Source organism: Peromyscus maniculatus, chromosome X (genome assembly GCF_049852395.1).
Source record: "Peromyscus maniculatus bairdii isolate BWxNUB_F1_BW_parent chromosome X, HU_Pman_BW_mat_3.1, whole genome shotgun sequence".
Classification (NCBI taxonomy): Eukaryota; Metazoa; Chordata; class Mammalia; order Rodentia; family Cricetidae; genus Peromyscus; species Peromyscus maniculatus.
The window spans coordinates 127,532,465-127,549,809 of NC_134875.1; the positions used below are offsets into that span (position 1 = coordinate 127,532,465).

General features: G+C 38.0%; 1 protein-coding gene across 1 annotated transcript in view; it reads right to left on the bottom strand.

Moving 5' to 3' along the window:
• Window positions 1-3,535: 3,535 nt before the first annotated feature.
• The window catches only part of Maoa (amine oxidase [flavin-containing] A), a 70,043-nt gene continuing 56,233 nt past the window's right edge, over window positions 3,536-17,345 (bottom strand). Inside the window, exons 9-15 of the mRNA XM_006976875.4 lie at window positions 17,066-17,162; window positions 12,614-12,667; window positions 9,414-9,471; window positions 7,800-7,897; window positions 6,862-6,973; window positions 5,775-5,837; window positions 3,536-5,586 (exon numbers count right to left, since the gene is read on the bottom strand). Of these exons, the coding sequence (XP_006976937.4) occupies window positions 5,440-5,586; window positions 5,775-5,837; window positions 6,862-6,973; window positions 7,800-7,897; window positions 9,414-9,471; window positions 12,614-12,667; window positions 17,066-17,162 (629 nt within the window). The 3' untranslated portion in view covers window positions 3,536-5,439. The remainder of the gene's footprint in view (window positions 5,587-5,774; window positions 5,838-6,861; window positions 6,974-7,799; window positions 7,898-9,413; window positions 9,472-12,613; window positions 12,668-17,065; window positions 17,163-17,345) is intronic.

The following is a 17,345-nucleotide window of genomic DNA, read 5'->3' on the forward strand; positions in this document are numbered from 1 at the left end:
AAATGAACAGTATTTGCCCAGTAGATGGCACTCTCTTAAAACAAATTTACTCAGCAGCACACGCCCTGGGTGATAAGGAGTCACTGCCAATGAAGATGAGTTTTTAAAAAAGAAGAAAAAAGGACACAAAGTTGGGGAGTATGGAAGTAGGAGTATAATGGGAGGTGTTAGGAGGAGAGGGGATGAATATGGTCAAAATATTCTGTATGAAAGTCTTGAAGATCTGCAAAGGCAGGAAGGGGTCGTACAGAGAGGGGAAGTGGGTAAAAGACTGGTGCATTGGGTTGTTAACAGGACAAATGGAATCTAACACTTACTGATGTTTCTTGTGATGAGCCATGTCGTCTCTTCTTCACTCTTTATCTTCTGCAGACTCTTTACTGACTTGTTACATCTGGTGATGTTTCTGGAGCCTTGAGACTACATTCTAATAACCTCTCCTTAAATCTCTCTTACCCTCCATTTATAGGACCCTGTGCCTTTCTATAATAGAATTGAACAAAACCCCAGTTAATAGATTACTTGGTGTCTCTAATCACATGAGTACTCCCTGAGGCAGGTCATGTCTGATTCACTACTGAATCCCATAGTGGCTACCTAGCACATAGGTGTTAAGTGATTTTTAAAAAATCCAAGGTCATGACTGCTCACAATTGTGGTGATATTTTATTTATGCTCTAACAAATAAAGCTTGCCTGGAGATCAGAGGAAAAAGCCAGCCACTATATTAAACATAGAGGCCAGTCAGTGGTAGCACAAGCCTTTAATCCCAGCATTTGGGAAGCAGAGATTCATCTGGATCTCTGTGAGTTCAAGGTCATACTGGGAACACAGCCATTCGTAGTGGCACACGCCTTTAATCCCAGCACTAGTTAACCATAGAGGTCTGGAATCTGTACAGGTAGACAGGAAGAGATAGAACTGGGTGGAGAGGGGAAATAAGATGGCAGGGCAAAAAAAGGTATATAAAGCATGGGTATACAGGAAGAAGCTCTCTGGAGGCTGAGGAGTTGGTAAGGTGAGATTGGCTGTGGCTTGTTTTATCACTCTGATCTTTCAGCTTATTCCCCAATATCTGGTTCCAGGTTTTTTTTTTATTAGTAAGACTGTTTAGCAATCTGTGTTACACACAATTTAAGAAGTGCTTCTGCTTCTATTTTAAAAGGTTGATGGAAAATATGCTGAGGCTTTGCCTGCTCACCACTACAGTGAAACCTGCAAAGTAAGCATTCTGAGTGGCTGCCAAGGAGCGTTTTAATAACAAATGATTCCACATTGTTTCTACAGACCTGTTAGGGTTCTCATTGGTGTGCTGTTCTGTGGGTCTTTTAGAATCTCCCATTCTCCCCTCATCCTCAACCAGCACTCCTTTCCCCCAGTTCACACCCATGCCATACCACTCCATTCTTCCGGACTTCATTCATGGACTTCAGTGGTTCATGGGAAATATCTGATGCTTGTTATTAGGAAAAACTGGCTCATACAGAGGTGTGACTGTAAAGGAGTTCAAGTCAGTGGACATAATGATTACACATGAATTAAGGGAGGTCTAGAAGTACTCTCTATCTCATATTTTTACACGAGGCCTCCAAAGCTACCTTCTGTAACTTGATTCCAGTTGAAATCAATCACTTTGATTTAAACAAAAGCAACAGTTATCACTTTGTGGCCTGCCTGCCTTATCTTAGGACTGTGAAGAGAATGGCCTTGGCCACAGGATAGGAAAGCCTTGAGTTAGAGAAAACACTGTTGCTGTTATTTAGTGCCTTTCTTTGTTTTCTAGAGGAAGAGAAACTGTTGCTGTTACATAGTGCCTTCCTTTATTTTCATCCTCTTTTCAAGGTCTCACCAAGTCCTTCTGTTTAGGGACTGTTTATGGATTTTTCTGTGTACTGCGAACAGTAGTTTTAAATTTAACCCATTTCACATTGTTCTCCTGTTTACTAGAGTTGTATCAGTCAGCACAGATGAAAAGTGGTGGTTTCTACAGAATAGTGAGAATCCTTCTCACCTCTGTCCTACATGGTATGGTATATGGCACCGCTCTTGTCAGCCATGACATGGAGATATGGATATAGATATATAGGCAGGACATATGAATGGTGTGTGTGTGTGTGAGAGAGAGAGAGAGAGGAGAGAGAGAGAGAGAGAGAGAGAGAGAGAGAGAGAGAGAGAGAGAGAGAGAGAGAGAGAGACACTAGGGCTAGCACTAAAGAGGGCTTTTGCTGTCTTCTGTCTTTTTGCCCCTCTTATATCCATCCCAGTAATTTCACTCAGTGGTTATTGGTATTGTGTGAGAACAAAAGGCATCCAAAAACAATTTGGCATTCAAATGATATAAAATAGATTTTTTTTTAATGAGGTACTTGAGAATAATTTGGTCATGTGAACCAAATCTTCAGAAGCACTTTTAATTTTCTATGACCGGCAGTCATCAAAAGGAATTTGTACCTTTCAGAGTAACACACAACTCATATGTCATCTAATCTCTACTTCTCAGGCTTGCTATTCATTTTTAACTGACTATTAAAGACAACTATTTGTAAGCATATATGTATCCCTTTGATTTTTGTTAGTAATGTGTAGGTAGGGTTCTCCTTTAACTCATTTTCAGAATTCCTTCCAAACTTTTCTTTATCTTTTATAAAAAAATAATGTCGAAATAAAACCTTTTTAATAGGGATAAGTTCAGACAGGTAGTGCCACTCTATACAACCAAAGTTCAAGTCCACAATAGCTTATATAAGACAAGGCCATTTTCTATGTTGTGCAGAACTAGACACTGTCCTGTGTCCTGGATCCCCCAGCTGCCAGGATAGAGGCTGATCCCAGTTTCTTATAAGGGCCTGAAAATCACAGTTGCAGTTTCTCATTCGGAATTGTTCCTGGACCTGCCTCTTCTGTGGACACACTCCCTTCCAGAGAGTAGCTGATAGAAGGACAAAGAGCCTAGATCTTGCCTTGATGGAGGCAGCTCAACAATCTCCCCAATAGAATGTCCTGAGTCCTCAGTTGCAATTGCATTGCAGGCTGACTCTCCCCCGGCACAATCCTGCCTTCCTCATCCCCTTAGGATGCTGTCTCCAGTAACTTTTTGCTCTGACTCAGCATATCAGTCTGTTCCTAGAAAACCCAAAAAGTGATAAGTGAAATAGTACTAGAAATGGAATGCATCAATCACATAATGCTGTAATGAAGAGAATCCCGAGAAGACATCTAGCACAAGATCATCTTTCCACAGATGGGGAAACTGAGGCAGAGAACCCAAGTGATCTGTTCAAGACATCATAAGCTAATTAGGAAAGAATCCACAACTTGTTGTAGAATCCACAATTGTGGCTCAGCCAGACAAACTATAGTATTTGATCTATTCTAGGGCAACCTTCATAACTTGAAGATGAAACCCAGTGATGAGAATTTGGAGTTTCAATATCAAATGCTTTTTAGAAGTTCATCCTCTATAGACTTCTGGCTATGAGAACCCATTTTGACCTTCTGATAGAACTATCAGCAAAACAAAGAAGTCTATCTGAAGGAAGGTTGGCATCACATTTTATTGACAACAACAAAACCCAGTACCATACAGACAGAATCTTACTTCAGTGGCAAATCATATACAAATACATACACCCACATGTGGCACTGGGGCCAACTTTGGACATGGAACATTAGGCACCAAGTTCACAACCATCAAACAAAATATAGTTCACAGTCCTTCAGTAAAGTTTAATTTTTTCATCATAATACGAGACCATATTTAACAGCTGTGACAAAAACGTGTACTTCTTAAATCTAATTCTCATCCTAACTATGGAGAAAGGCCAACTGGCTGCAGAACTGTGAAGGGGATTATCAACCTCTTAAAATGACTTTTTTCCCTCTGTTTCAGAGAAAAGACCTATGTTATCTTTGTGGTAGATAACCTCACATAGGGTGTTTTTCAACTCCCATTTACATGTCTAAGCACATATATACTAGAAATCATTTTAATACCCAAGCCATAGCTTAATAGGATGGATATCATTAGGATGGATTAATTGGATTTTTAAGAGGCAGTAGAGGGTAAACTGCAAACTCAGATTTTCAACATTCAATAGTTCAATACTAATAATCTGAATACTGTTAGAGCCCTTGCCAGTTCAGCTGTTTAAATCATTTCTCAAGGTGTGTCAGGACTGAGTTAATCAGGAAGTGAATACACACAACTCTAACAGATTAGTGATGAGAATTTTCACTGCAGTTTGATATGAATCCAGGCAACTTCTTCTGTACTGGAGAATATCTAAGATATCACTGAATATTTTAAGTTTGTTAAAATGCTTTTGAATTGTAAGATAAAACAGGACAGAAAATCTAGATCTCTGCTTTTAGAATGGACAAAACTTTAAAGATCTCAAGCCCTCACATCAGCACCCAGAGGCTTAAGTTTGCATTTAGCATAAAGCTAGTGCAATAAACTTGGGTTGGCTGGCATGTGCTGGCAATATTTTAATTCTTCTTAAATAAAAAATATTTTTTTAAAAAAGGAAGTGCTTTGTGGTTGAAACCTTTGGAAAGGTTTTTTTTTAATTGACAGTTTTTCAAATGGGAAAGAGAAGAGATAGGCACCATTCCAGGCCCACAATACTTGTAAGATCGAGAACTCAGCCTGAATATATAAAATCATTCAGTTTAATGTCTGTTATAAAACCTAATAATTAAAACAAGTAATGTTATCAGATTGAGCCCTAATTTCATTTCTGTATTTGACTGTCTCAATAAATAACAACAGAGAAAATTTCATGTGTCCTTTGGTACTTGAGAGAAAATGGCATGCTAATATTTAACCATATTGAAGACACAGGTAGGCTTAGAGATCTAATTCTATGATCAGACAGCCAGGGACCACAGGGAAAAAATGCTACTTTCCTTAAATCAGCACAGAATGTTACTGACAAGGGCTAATTCATGTTTAGATACAGTCCAGAAAAGGAAGTGCCTATTGTAGTTTGTCTCACATGGAAACACTCAGTGAGGACACCTAAGGAACATTTCAGCCACTACTTTACTCTGCACATCTGAGTAGCTATTCGAAAGTTACAGTAAATCAAGTGTTTTATTTCTGAAAACATCAACCATTTTGCATTAAAGGCAAGAAAAATAACCCAGAAATTATTCCTCACAAGTACTTCACCTTTTTGAAATTAAACATTCACAGGATTACATTTTATCAACCAAAATGAATTAGTCTAATAAACAGGATGAAACTTGGTCTTACTATAATTAGCTAGGTGATTCTTGGGATTGTTATCACTTTACAAAGACTAAGATTAAACTGAGGAGGGTTAAATCAAGTGCACTTAAATGGCCCAATAGCACGGGCTGTAATTCATCCACATTTTTCTTTTAATGGTGATGGTGCTAAGGATGATCAAGCAGGAGGTCCAAGGGTGAAAAAGTTCAGTACTGTGGCAGCAGTTTAAACTTGTACAATACAAAACAGAGAAGAGCCACAGAGGTGGAAAAACTAGTGATCTTTAGTAGACCAGGCACGGAAGGCAGGTTCCTCTCCAAGAAGGTGTGGGTAATTTCAAATGCTGGAACATCCTAGATGAATAAACACAGATCATTAACAGAAATTCTTACACAGCTAGAAGAAACAAAGCCTATCTGTAATAATGTGCATTTCTATCCCCAAGACAGTTGCATCTATAATAAAAGCAAAGGTTGAAAGAAGGTAAATGCAATTTTTATATGCTGTAGTTTGTCTATAGAGATGGAATAGGCAAACCTACCTTGGAGTCAGGCTCTTGAACCCATATGTCTTTCTTGGCAACCTTTCCTAGAGCATTCAAGACCTGAAAGAAAAGTGACTATGGCATTATAATGTGACATTATATACTTCTGACAGATTCAAAGTCATATTAAACATTGATAAACCCACAGGTGGATGTCAAAGAAATGTGTACATAGACTATCAGTGTCAAGAAACAGATGGATGAATGAATAAAGAAAATTGTTATTCACATACAATGGAACATTATTAAGCTTTAAATAAGAATGAAATGTTGTCAATGTGACAACATGGATGAGCTTAGAGGACAACACAACCTTAAATGAAATATGCTATGCCTAAAAATACAAATAGTACATGCTATCCATTACATGCAGAAGCCAAATAAGTGGATCGTATAAGAGTAGAAAAAAGAACAGAGGCCACTAGAAGCTAAGAAAAGCAACAGTGAGTAAGGCTACTGAGAGTGGATAACAGGTACCAAAACATAATTCAAATGGGAAGAATAAATTCTAACATTCAATAACAATATAGGGTCACTAAAGATAATCAGAATTTACTATACAGTTCCAAAGAGCTAGGGGAAAGGATTTGGAATGTTTCAAAGAAATGATACATTTTGATATGAAGGAGATGCTAATTATCTTGATTTGATCATTGTACATTATTCATAGGCATCAAAATATCAATGTGTATCCTACAAATATGAACAACTGTGTCAATAAAATAGCCCAAGTATATATCCATATAAACATAAAACAAAGAACCAGAAAGAGCAAATGACAAAAATGCTGCCACACGCCGGGTGGTGGTGGCACACGCCTGTAATCCCAGCACTGGGGAGGCAGAGCCAGGCGGATCTCTGTGAGTTCGAGGCCAGCATGGGCTACAGAGCTAGTCCAGGACAGGCTCCAAAGCTACAAAGAAACCTTGTCTCGAAACCCCCCCCCCAAAAAAAAATGCTGCCATAGGGCTAGGCTCACTGATAGCCCATACCTCTCATGTATGCCTTCAATTCAATTCACAGTACTGCTTCCCAAGATGCATTTACATCTGAAAAAGGAGTGCACCTTCGATTCCTCCCTTACCTCTCTAGCTGCTCGTTCTCCAGCTTGGACTGCTCCTTCCATGTAGCCACTCCACTGTGTTGCTGTCTCTGTGCCTGCAAAGTAAATCCTGCCTACTGGCTGGCGAATCACCCTTCAAGGAAATAAAGAGGTCACACAGAGTTAAATAGGAAGGTGCTGAGGGGAAATGAGCCAATCACTTACTGCCTTCATCTAGTCCACAAAGGAAGGGAAACCAAACAAGGAGAAAACACACATGAATCTCAGCCCAAAGTAAAAGGCTATCTTTGTTTCCTGTACCTGTGTACAAGGATCTAAACTATCAAGCCTGGAAGAAGTAGATTGTAAGTTTATTCTTCACTAAAGGCAATAATGACCTATTTTCAGCCAGCCACTCAGTCTGTGAGAACATGTGGGTTACAGTTCTCCTATGTGGTATCTCTTGAAACTGAGCAAGTGATTCTAAATCCTATGCCTATAAGGCAAAGAAATAACAATGTACAAGAATCACGGTGTTTCTAAGTAAAGGTAGACTCCCAGGCCATGTAGATCTCATCTCCTTCTAACTCAGCTGGTATACACCAAGAACTCTTCCCTCTGAAGAAGAATATCTGATGCTCCTCTGTTGACAAGACAGACATGTTGGACAAATATATTCATTGTCCTGTGAGTGGGTAGCCCTGTGAAAATAAATGTTGAGGAAAGCTCCAAAGGCTTCCCAAAGGACAATGTAGTTGTCTTTATCTCATAAATGCTGCTGACATCTGAAGTCCTGCATAGTACTCTGCTACAGAGTACTATGTGTTAACATTCATTTCTCTGGGGGCATCCACCAAGTTATAAGCTATTTATCTGGGATTTACAAATAAGAATATTGCTTAGTCCTACAATTCCTATTGAACACAGCTTATTTAAATGTGTGCAAGCCTATATGAGTTGGTGTAGTGATTGGGCAGTACCTTCCATACTGGGTCATGATACCAGGAGGGAAGTAGGCTGTGTAGCAGCCCCCGGAGTACTGTTCCTCACACCAGTTCTTCTCTTCATAATGGACTGGCTGTAGTTCAATGGAAAGAAAATTACAAAAGAAAATAAAAGTGGAACTGTTACCTATCAACAGTGAAGGCTCTTATATATTTTCCATTAACAAAAAGTTTATATTTAAAGCATAAAGTAGGGATGGAACTCAGTGGTATGCATGTGCAAGGCCCTGAGTTTGAGCCCTAGCACAATGAAAATGAATAAGAAAATTAGAAAGAAAGGGAAAGGGGAGAGAAGTAGGGAGGGAGAGGGAAAGAAATCAGTCTGGGGATGAAGCTGAATGGTAGAGCACTTTTCTAGCATGCACAAGACCCCAAGTTTAATTCTCAGCATTGCAAGAAAAAAAAGAGTACATTGTAAAATAAAGACACTGATTCTCTTAACCTCTTGCCTAAGGGGGTCAAGATATAGCCCAATACTTGGTAGCGAGGACACTCTCATTCAGGCTGATTCTAAAGATTAGAGCTAAGTCTTCAGGAAACACTACTAACAATCAGTTTTTGGAAATGTTTTCTCCAAACTCTGAAGTGTCTAAGACAGTGGACTTTTCTTTCCAATCCACCCAGGTATCACTAACAATGGCAGACTAGGAGGGAGCAAGTAGAAAATGAGCACAAAGCATTTTTTCAGGATCTCTTCCCTAAGCTGGAAAAGTACATGATAAAAATACTGCTCAAAGGAAGCAATTAAGATGAAAGTGCTCCTTGGAGAATATGAAAGAGACTTCCATGACTTCCCTGTCACAATCTAAATGTTTATTATATGCACAGTTTAAACAACAATCCACAGAAAAAGTCTTCAGCTATTGGTGGACTCTTCAGAAACCATTTCCTTCTCATTGCTTTCAGAAGCAGTATAAAAAACCCTAGGAGTGCCAAACGAGGTATGAATTGTGTCTCCATGTGGAGAAATGAATTAGTACGTTTTTGACCTGGGCAAACATTAAGACCAGTGTGTCAAATATATATCACAGTGTCTTCGGCAACACAGGATGACATATCTGGGGTTTTATTTTACAGCAAGCACTTGACAATGATAGAAACACAGGGTCTCTGTTCTGCAGATCAATCTCAATAATCCATGACATAATGATTATGGCTCCAAGTCTCTTACTACAATTGCATGCCTATTATGCAGTGAACATTTAAAAAGCCCAAAGTAATGCCATATCACAAGTTCCATGTACCTGACACTAGTTTTTTTTTTTTTTTTTTTTTTTTTTTGGTTTTTCGAGACAGGGTTCCTCTGTGTAGCTTTGCGCCTCTCCTGGGACTCACTTGGTAGTCCAGGCTGGCCTCGAACTCACAGAGATCCACCTGGCTCTGCCTCCCAAGTGCTGGGGTTAAAGGCGCGCGCCACCACCGCCCGGCCTGACACTAGTTTTTAATGCCTCTGGATTGCTGAAATTAATTCTCAAAATTAAACATACCCATTTCTATTCTCTGCTTAAGACTTACAAGAAACCAGAACTTGCTTTAATTTACCACTCTGAACCAACAGAGCAAAGCCTGTTAGAGACTGAGGGTTCTTACATGTAAAGCTTCTTCAGATTCCAGAACTTTGGCATAGAGCTCACAGATTTTCGTCTTCCTATAGAGAAGAGCAAAGACATGTTACATAAGTATTAACTGATGGGCATGGAATTAATGCATTAAGTTCTAGGGTACTTGATAATGACTCCCTTGAAGAAAAATGAAACTTAATAGCCTTCTGTAACTATAAAACAAATAGTCAATTAATCCCTGAACTTGACTTATATGCCTCAGTGGATTTCTGTATGCTGATTAACATCATATGTCTCAACACAGTAATTTGAGGAATCAACAGAATTTTCCTTTTTTTTTTAAAGACAAGGTCTCACTATGTATAGCCTGCAACTTGCTATACAGATGAGGGTGGTTTCAAACTTGCAGTGATCCCCTTGCCTCAGCCTCCTGAGACCTGGGATTACAGGTATATTCTACCATGCCTGGCTAATCTCTTCTTAAAAGAAGATATAATTTAAACTCACAACTATTCCTGGTGAATTTTTTAAAAACATAATTTACTAAATTTACTCATCTTACATTATAAATTAATGGCTCTATCTCAAGTATTGAATATATAGTAGTCATATTTACTCTTTTCAGTTTTTATATAGTTTAAATATGTGAAAATGTCTCTGAAATATTTGTTAAAGGCTAATGAACAAATAGAAAATAATTTTTATGAAAATGAATCAAAAGATGTAATTCAAATCCATAAAACAAGCATTAAGACCAGATGAGAGAAATGGTTAAGAATATGTATATGTGAGTGCACACATACATGCAAAAGTCAAGCTTACTAGTAATAAAGAAAACAAATGTAAAAATATAGAAGTTTATATTGCCAATTGCATTAGAAAATATTTTTAAAACATAACCCCAATTTTTCTAAATAGTGTGGAACAAAATGTAAGCTTATTGCTCTTGATATCATTATTTTTACACCACTGATACAACTCTTAGAACTTCTATCATATATAAGTACAGATGGTTAAGTTTAGAAGAGGAGGTGGAATTTTAAATGCTACTTATTGCTATACTGTTTCTATGCAAAGTTTTAAAGGAGACAAATGTCATTCATGAATGATGTCACATAATTTAAAGTGGATATGTCAATTCTAGGACAGTTAGAAAATGCTTGATTAAATCCTTAACATACAGGAAGAAGTCTTAAGACTACTTACTGCTTACTTGCTTTCTCTGTCTAATCTAAATTCTCCATTCAAGAGATGAAGCTCAAGTTCCGTGAGCTGCAGATTCCTTTACTACCATTTCAGCTAAGTAATGGGAAGGTAAACCTTTACTATTGTGAGCATTCTGCCCATAGTGGATGCTCAATAAGTGTTGAGTCAAATTCTATGCTCACTTCAGTATGGTATCCTCTTTTCTATGCCACAAAGAGACAGCAGATTCTCACTTTATGAGTGATTATAGGCAGTAATTCAGACATTCGGAGTCAATTAAAAATATTGCCAAGTCAAGTAAGAATATTGCCAATCAGTATTCTAAAAGCTTGATGTATTTAACTTATTTTCTTGACTATAATAAAATCTTTACTAAAGTAGAGCTAAATTTAAAAATCAACTTTCATTGTAATTAACTTTTAATCATAAATAAAAACATAATAAAATATCATTTACTGTATATTATTAAATGAGCCAAAGACAAGTTTGCACAAACACACCAGAGAATTATCTTTCCCATTCCTTTCCCTCATTAAAATTAAAACTTTTGAGAAGACATATGGAAGACAATGATGTGAATACCTAAAAAGTTTTTGTGTGTGTGTGACAGGGATGGAACGCAGGACTTCACATACAAAAAAACATGTGCTTTACTACTGAGCTACATTTTCCACTCAGGGTAATGCATTTAGATTAGTTTGGCTTAAAAATTAATAGAATATATTTTAAATTGCAGGCAAACGAGGTCACCATGCAAATCATTTTGCAGTTGTGTCTATCCACTGGCTTATAAATCTGTTTCCTCATCATAATCACTTGAGCAGGTGGTTAAAAAATACAAATTCTCAGTCTCTACTTCAGACCTATGGAATCATATTCTATAAGCCTCAAAAAATTAGACTTTCCACTTTCCAAATACCTTTTGGGAAAGTTGGACACAGTTTTGAAAACCATTGCTCTCATCACTGATATATTCAGTAAAGGTTTTGTCATACAAGAACTTTACAGTTCCGCCAGTATGTGGAATCATAACCAAATGTCTACCTCCAGTCTGGTATTTATTTTATTATTAATAGAAAGGAAAGGCAGGAAATCCAAAAGAAAATGTCAAGCTTAGTGTGGTATAATGAAAAAAAATATGGATGTGTTATCTGCTACTCTTGACTTTGTCACATGTCAATGACTATGATTTGAATGAATGTGACCCTCCAAAATTCCCATGTTAGGGTCAGCAGGATGGTTCAGTAGGTACACATGCTTGCTATGTAATCCTGATGACTTGCATTTAATCCCTGGAACACATTTCAAGGTAGATGAAAAATGATGCCACAAAATTGTTCTCTGTTCTCCACTCGTGTTATGGCATGCATAAGTCTACACACACACACACACACACACACACACACACACACACACACACGCACGCACGCACGCACGCGCGCGTGAACGTGCACGCGCACGCGCACACATCACATTAAGTTTTTTCCTAGTTAGAGCTTTATCACCAAGGTGACAGTATTCAGAAGTGGGGGGTAGTGCTCTTAAGAAAAGTGGTTAAGCCATAAGTGCTCTATATAGCCTAAGTGTTCTGGTTACCTCTAATTATCTCATAAGAAAACCTACCTCTTAACCACATAAAATGAACACAAATATGTAAAGGTAAATTAATACATGCACACAGACATTGACCTGACCAAAGAGAACATAGCAAAGTATTTAAAAGTTGGTTTGTGCCTGGCGGTGGTGGCATACGCCTTTAATCCCAGCACTTGGGAGACAGAGCCAAGCGGATCTCTGAGTTCAAGGCCAGTCTGGTCTACAGAGTGAGATCCAGGACAGGCACGAAAACTACACAGAGAAACCCTGTCTCAAAAAAACCAAAAAAAAAAAAAAAGTTGGTTTGTTGAGGTTGAGAATATTTGTAAAATATTGTGCTCTTCTTGCTGCTGTTCTACTATTATTGGTACAACAAACAGAATGTAAAGGCAACTTTTACTGATTTATCAGATATAAATTGTTTACCTTATTTCTTTATTTAGCTTAGCAAGTCGATCAGCTTTCCGAGCAAGTATGAAGCTGGAGGAGGAAGCCACATTTGAATGGTTATTATCACAATAAATGCATACCATTACCTACTCAGCATTAATGAGCTCTCCCAACCCTCCCCTTCTCCTACAGCAAATGTCATCCTGTCTTTAGGCTCCCTCTGTATCTAAAACTCTGATAGGCTGTGAGCTCCCAAGTAACAGGTAACCTCTTACTCAATATTTTACTTGTAAAATTTAACACCATATTTGATATTATAGGGAATTAGGCATTGAACATATTAAGATTGCATTAGATAATTATCCTGATAATGACACTCAATAAAAGCTGGACAATTATTAATACGTGCCTACCATAAATGCCCTGGCACACCCCTCACTCCCTGCTCTTCAGAACCAGTAATTGGTGCCCTTAGCTCACAGATAAATCCTTCCCCAGCAATTATAATCACTAGTAGATAACTCCCTGGGTCAATATCCTGCCCTTCCTGAGAGGCAATTGACACCCAATGATTAAGTTGGCCCATTCCCTTGTCTAAGTCTGGGACAACTGTGAAAGGTCATTCCAGCTTCCAGATTTCCATGGGATGGCTGATATCTTGGTTTGGACAACACTGACATTCAACTCTCTCTCTAGCTGGTCCTGATTCCTTCCCTCCCACAAAGGCAGTAATCCCTAAAGTTTACCCCAATAAATCTCCTGTACCCATATCTCTATTTCTAAGTGAGCTTCCTTGGGATCTGATTAAATAGCCTCCCAATAACTCAAAATAACTCAGTAAAACTCTATCTGGTTCCTTTTAGTCAAATAGATTCTATTTATTATGTCAATAATACTAACTACACATACATTTTAAAGAATTTGATTGTGAGATGAAATCCTTACTTACACTATTAATAGAAAGAGAAATCTTACAAAATCCAGGGGAAGGGTAGAGACATAGCTCAGTGGTAAAGCACTTGATTAGTATGCAGAAAGTTCTGTATTTATTATCCAGTCCCCACTACAAATCTAAATCAACTAAAGTGTGATGAAACTATTTCTTCATTAAAAATGGTTAAAAATTGTATTTATTTTGTTCTAGAGACATCCAATAGATAGATCAAGGCTGAAAGGGAATACTTCCTTTTCTCCTCACTCCCAATAAAAGTGTTCATCAATTTGACTGGCAACTCTTTTAGGACTGTTATTAGAGAATGTTCTGAGAAGCAAAGATACAAAAAGTATGTTAACACAGGTTGGAATTTCAGAGAAAGTTGCATATTATTTGAATAAAGGGACTAGCAAGAGGGGTGCTGGAGGATGGGGATGGAGAATGGAAAAGGAGTATCTGAAAAAACAGCATGCATGGAAATGCTACAATGAAATCCATCATTTGTGTCTTAATATTTAAAAATGAATGAATTAAAAATAATACTTGAACTATTCAACTTTATGGGATATAATCATAAGTCTGCTTGAGTTAGCACTCCTAGTTTTGGCTCAAAATTAATGGTTTTGGTTATATTTTAGGTTTATGCAACAATCAGTAAGTTTAGACTTGTATACTATTTTATACAAAATTACCAAGATCTGATGAAAAATTCAATTATTAGTCAGCTGATTTAGTATGGCTTTGACCTCAAAGCCAGTATTGTTTATTTCTGTCAAATCTCAAGTTAGGAATACAATAATCACTTTAACTATGGACAAATATTGTTCAATTTTCTTTAGCTGTTTACTGTGGAAATCAAATATGCTGGGGTTGCATTGGAGACATTTAATAGTTCTAAAAAGATGATGATTATTAAAAACACAGTGCTGGTTAATTACCACCTCTGTTTTTGACTCTTAGGGCCAAAGTGGAGGTGATATATCTACAAGGTTTTCATTATCAAAACAAAGTACAAAGTCGGATGTGGTGGCACATGCCTGTAATCCCAGCATTCAGGAAGTGGAGGCCAGAGGATCAGGAGTTAAAGGATAGTTTCACGTATATAGCAAGTTAGACTCCAATCTGGTTATATGACAACCTGCCTCAAGAGGCAGGCGGGCGGGTGAGCAGAAGGAAGGGAAGGGAAGGGAAAGGGGAAGGGAAAGGGAAAGGGGAAGGGGAAGGGGAAGGGGAAGGGGAAGGGGAGGGGGAGGGGGAGGGGGAGGGGAAGGGGAAGGGGGAGGGGGAGGGGGAGGGGGAGGGGGAGGGGGAGGGGAAGGGGAAGGGAAGGGAAGGGAAGGGAAGGGAAGGGAAGGGAAGGGAAGGGAAAGGAAGGGGAAGGGAAGGGAAAGGGAAGGGAAAGGGAAGGGAAGGGAAGGAAGGGAAGGAAGGAAGGAAGGTCAAACAAGCAATTGAGCTGGGTCTGGCAGTACAGTCCTGTAATTGCAGCTACTCAGGAGTCTGAAGCAGGAAAGTTTAAAACCAGTTTTGTAACAGAGTAATTTAGTGAGACCCTATATCAAAATAAATTGCACAAAATGTAGTAAACCTTTGCATAGCATGTACCAGGGCCTTAGGTTGAATACCTAGTGCTGTACATACAAAAAAGGAGAGGGTGGAGGCTACTGCCCTAATATAACAAGAGTAGCTGGTCAACAACAGTAATGAAAGACAAAATATTTCTTCTCAACCCTCATATTGTTGTAATAATAACAACAAAAGAGATTTACAAAAGAAAAAAAATGAGCAAGTTTATTAACTTTTGCAGTGTTTGTCCTTTGGACAACATACTGTTAAAAGTATCCCAGAGGTAGTAAATCTCGCTTATACTACTTATATAACAAAGAACAGTACATTTTAGAAACAAAGGAAAGCAGTTTTAGGTTTATGAAGATGGGAAATCATGAGAAGGCAAACACATTGGAAACTACTTTTGGAGGTCAGCTTGCAGATTCCTCTAGCTCTGGCTCTAAGCTAATAAAATGCTGCTTCCAATAAAGGAGAACTTATCTCCTAACATAAGTGAGATACAGGGGAGGATAGAAAGACTCTCTACCTTTTTAAAACTCTGCCCTGCATTTAGGTAAACAGAAGGCAGACAGAGAGCTCCCTTGCGTAACTATTGTTTTCAGTGATTCTTCGTATTTGGAAAAAATGAAGTCTGGCCTCACATAAACAAAGTACCAGTTAAACTGGAGGAATAAATTCTGGTGATCTACGGCACAGTAGGGTAGCCATAGTTAATACTAATTTATTGTATGTTTTAAAATAGCTAAACAAGATTTCCAATGTTCTTACCATAAAGAAATAACCATATGAGGTGAAGTATATGCTAACAAACCTGATTTGATCATTCTACAAAGTAGATAGGTGCTGAAACATTTTTCACCCAGATATACATCTTTTATCAATAAAACAAAATATAAGTATATCTTTCAGCAATACTTGGAAGGGTTCCAACACATATGTTCCTGTTATAAAGCCAAAGCAACCCCAGTGGAGCATAAGGCAAGAACTTCAGAAGTTCTTCCACCTATAACTGAACTATCACTGACTTCCTGAAACTTGCATCCTGATCTGCTTTTGTTGGCCTATAGAAATGCCAAGCTGGCTAAACTGCCTGGATCCTGTCTTGCTCAATGGAACTAAAAATGAAGAGGATATGTTGCTTTTTTATGGTCACTATATTGTTCGTTCCTGCCTGCCTCAGGAATTTGGTGCTATTTTTTACATTACAGCTAGACAAGTAGCTATAAACCATTTTATTTATTTATCAGTAATCCAGGCAGAGCCTGCTTCTTAGGTTCCCCTTTCTCTTTGTAACTTTCCTAAAATGGCATGATGTTATGTTCATTGAGCTCAGCTATCTCTTCAGGAAGGAGGCCTGCATTTCCTAAAAGCAGAAACCATTAGTCTCTAAAAGTCATTTGACTGTTATTAACACGTGTTCTTTTGTTATAATGCAGCACAATAAAAGGCTTTTTATGCATGTAGGATAATTTAGAAGGACAAAGATAGGTACTTCTGAAGATAAAGGAAGCATTGCTGGTGACTGATAACTGCAGGCTATCTACTTGTGACCTGGCTCATCTTATATTGATACTGATATTTGTATTCAACAAGTGTATGGAAAGCAGATCAAGTCCAGAGACACTGTATTTGGAAGGTATTATAGGGTAAAGTTGTTCTCTTTCCAGAATGACTGTGGACATTCTGTCTCTAGGAAATGTTGACTATGATACTGTCTGTCAGGCTGCCTTTTCCACTCTATCCTTAGCATGTGAGTTTTTATAGGCGAATAGGTAAGTGAGTGCAAGTTAAAAATGGTGTCAAGTTTAGTAGTTTTCCAGTATTCTTGTGGAAAACAAAACACAAAAACAATGCTATGGATATGCTAATACATGGAAACATGATATAGTTTATATTTATCATTACTTGAGCTTAATTATATAGCAATATGCTTTGCCAGCACCTATACCAAAACAAATTAGAAACTGCTCCCAGCTCTAACTTACCCCATGATGGCAGGCAGTGACCCATCAGGTTTAGTGTCATCCAGAGTGATCGAAATTGGTGCTTCCTCATCTTCAATGATCATGCATCCACAATAGTCTTAACCAGGAGAAAATTAATTAAGGAACTGAAACCAGCATTAGAGATATACACATATACAGAGTGTATATAAACTATTTTACTAAGGAGGAAGGAAAATCTTAAACTACTAAGTCTTTGCTCCAACTCTAGACCCTTTTATTTTAAAGAAACATATGACTATACAAGGACATCTATTCTTTA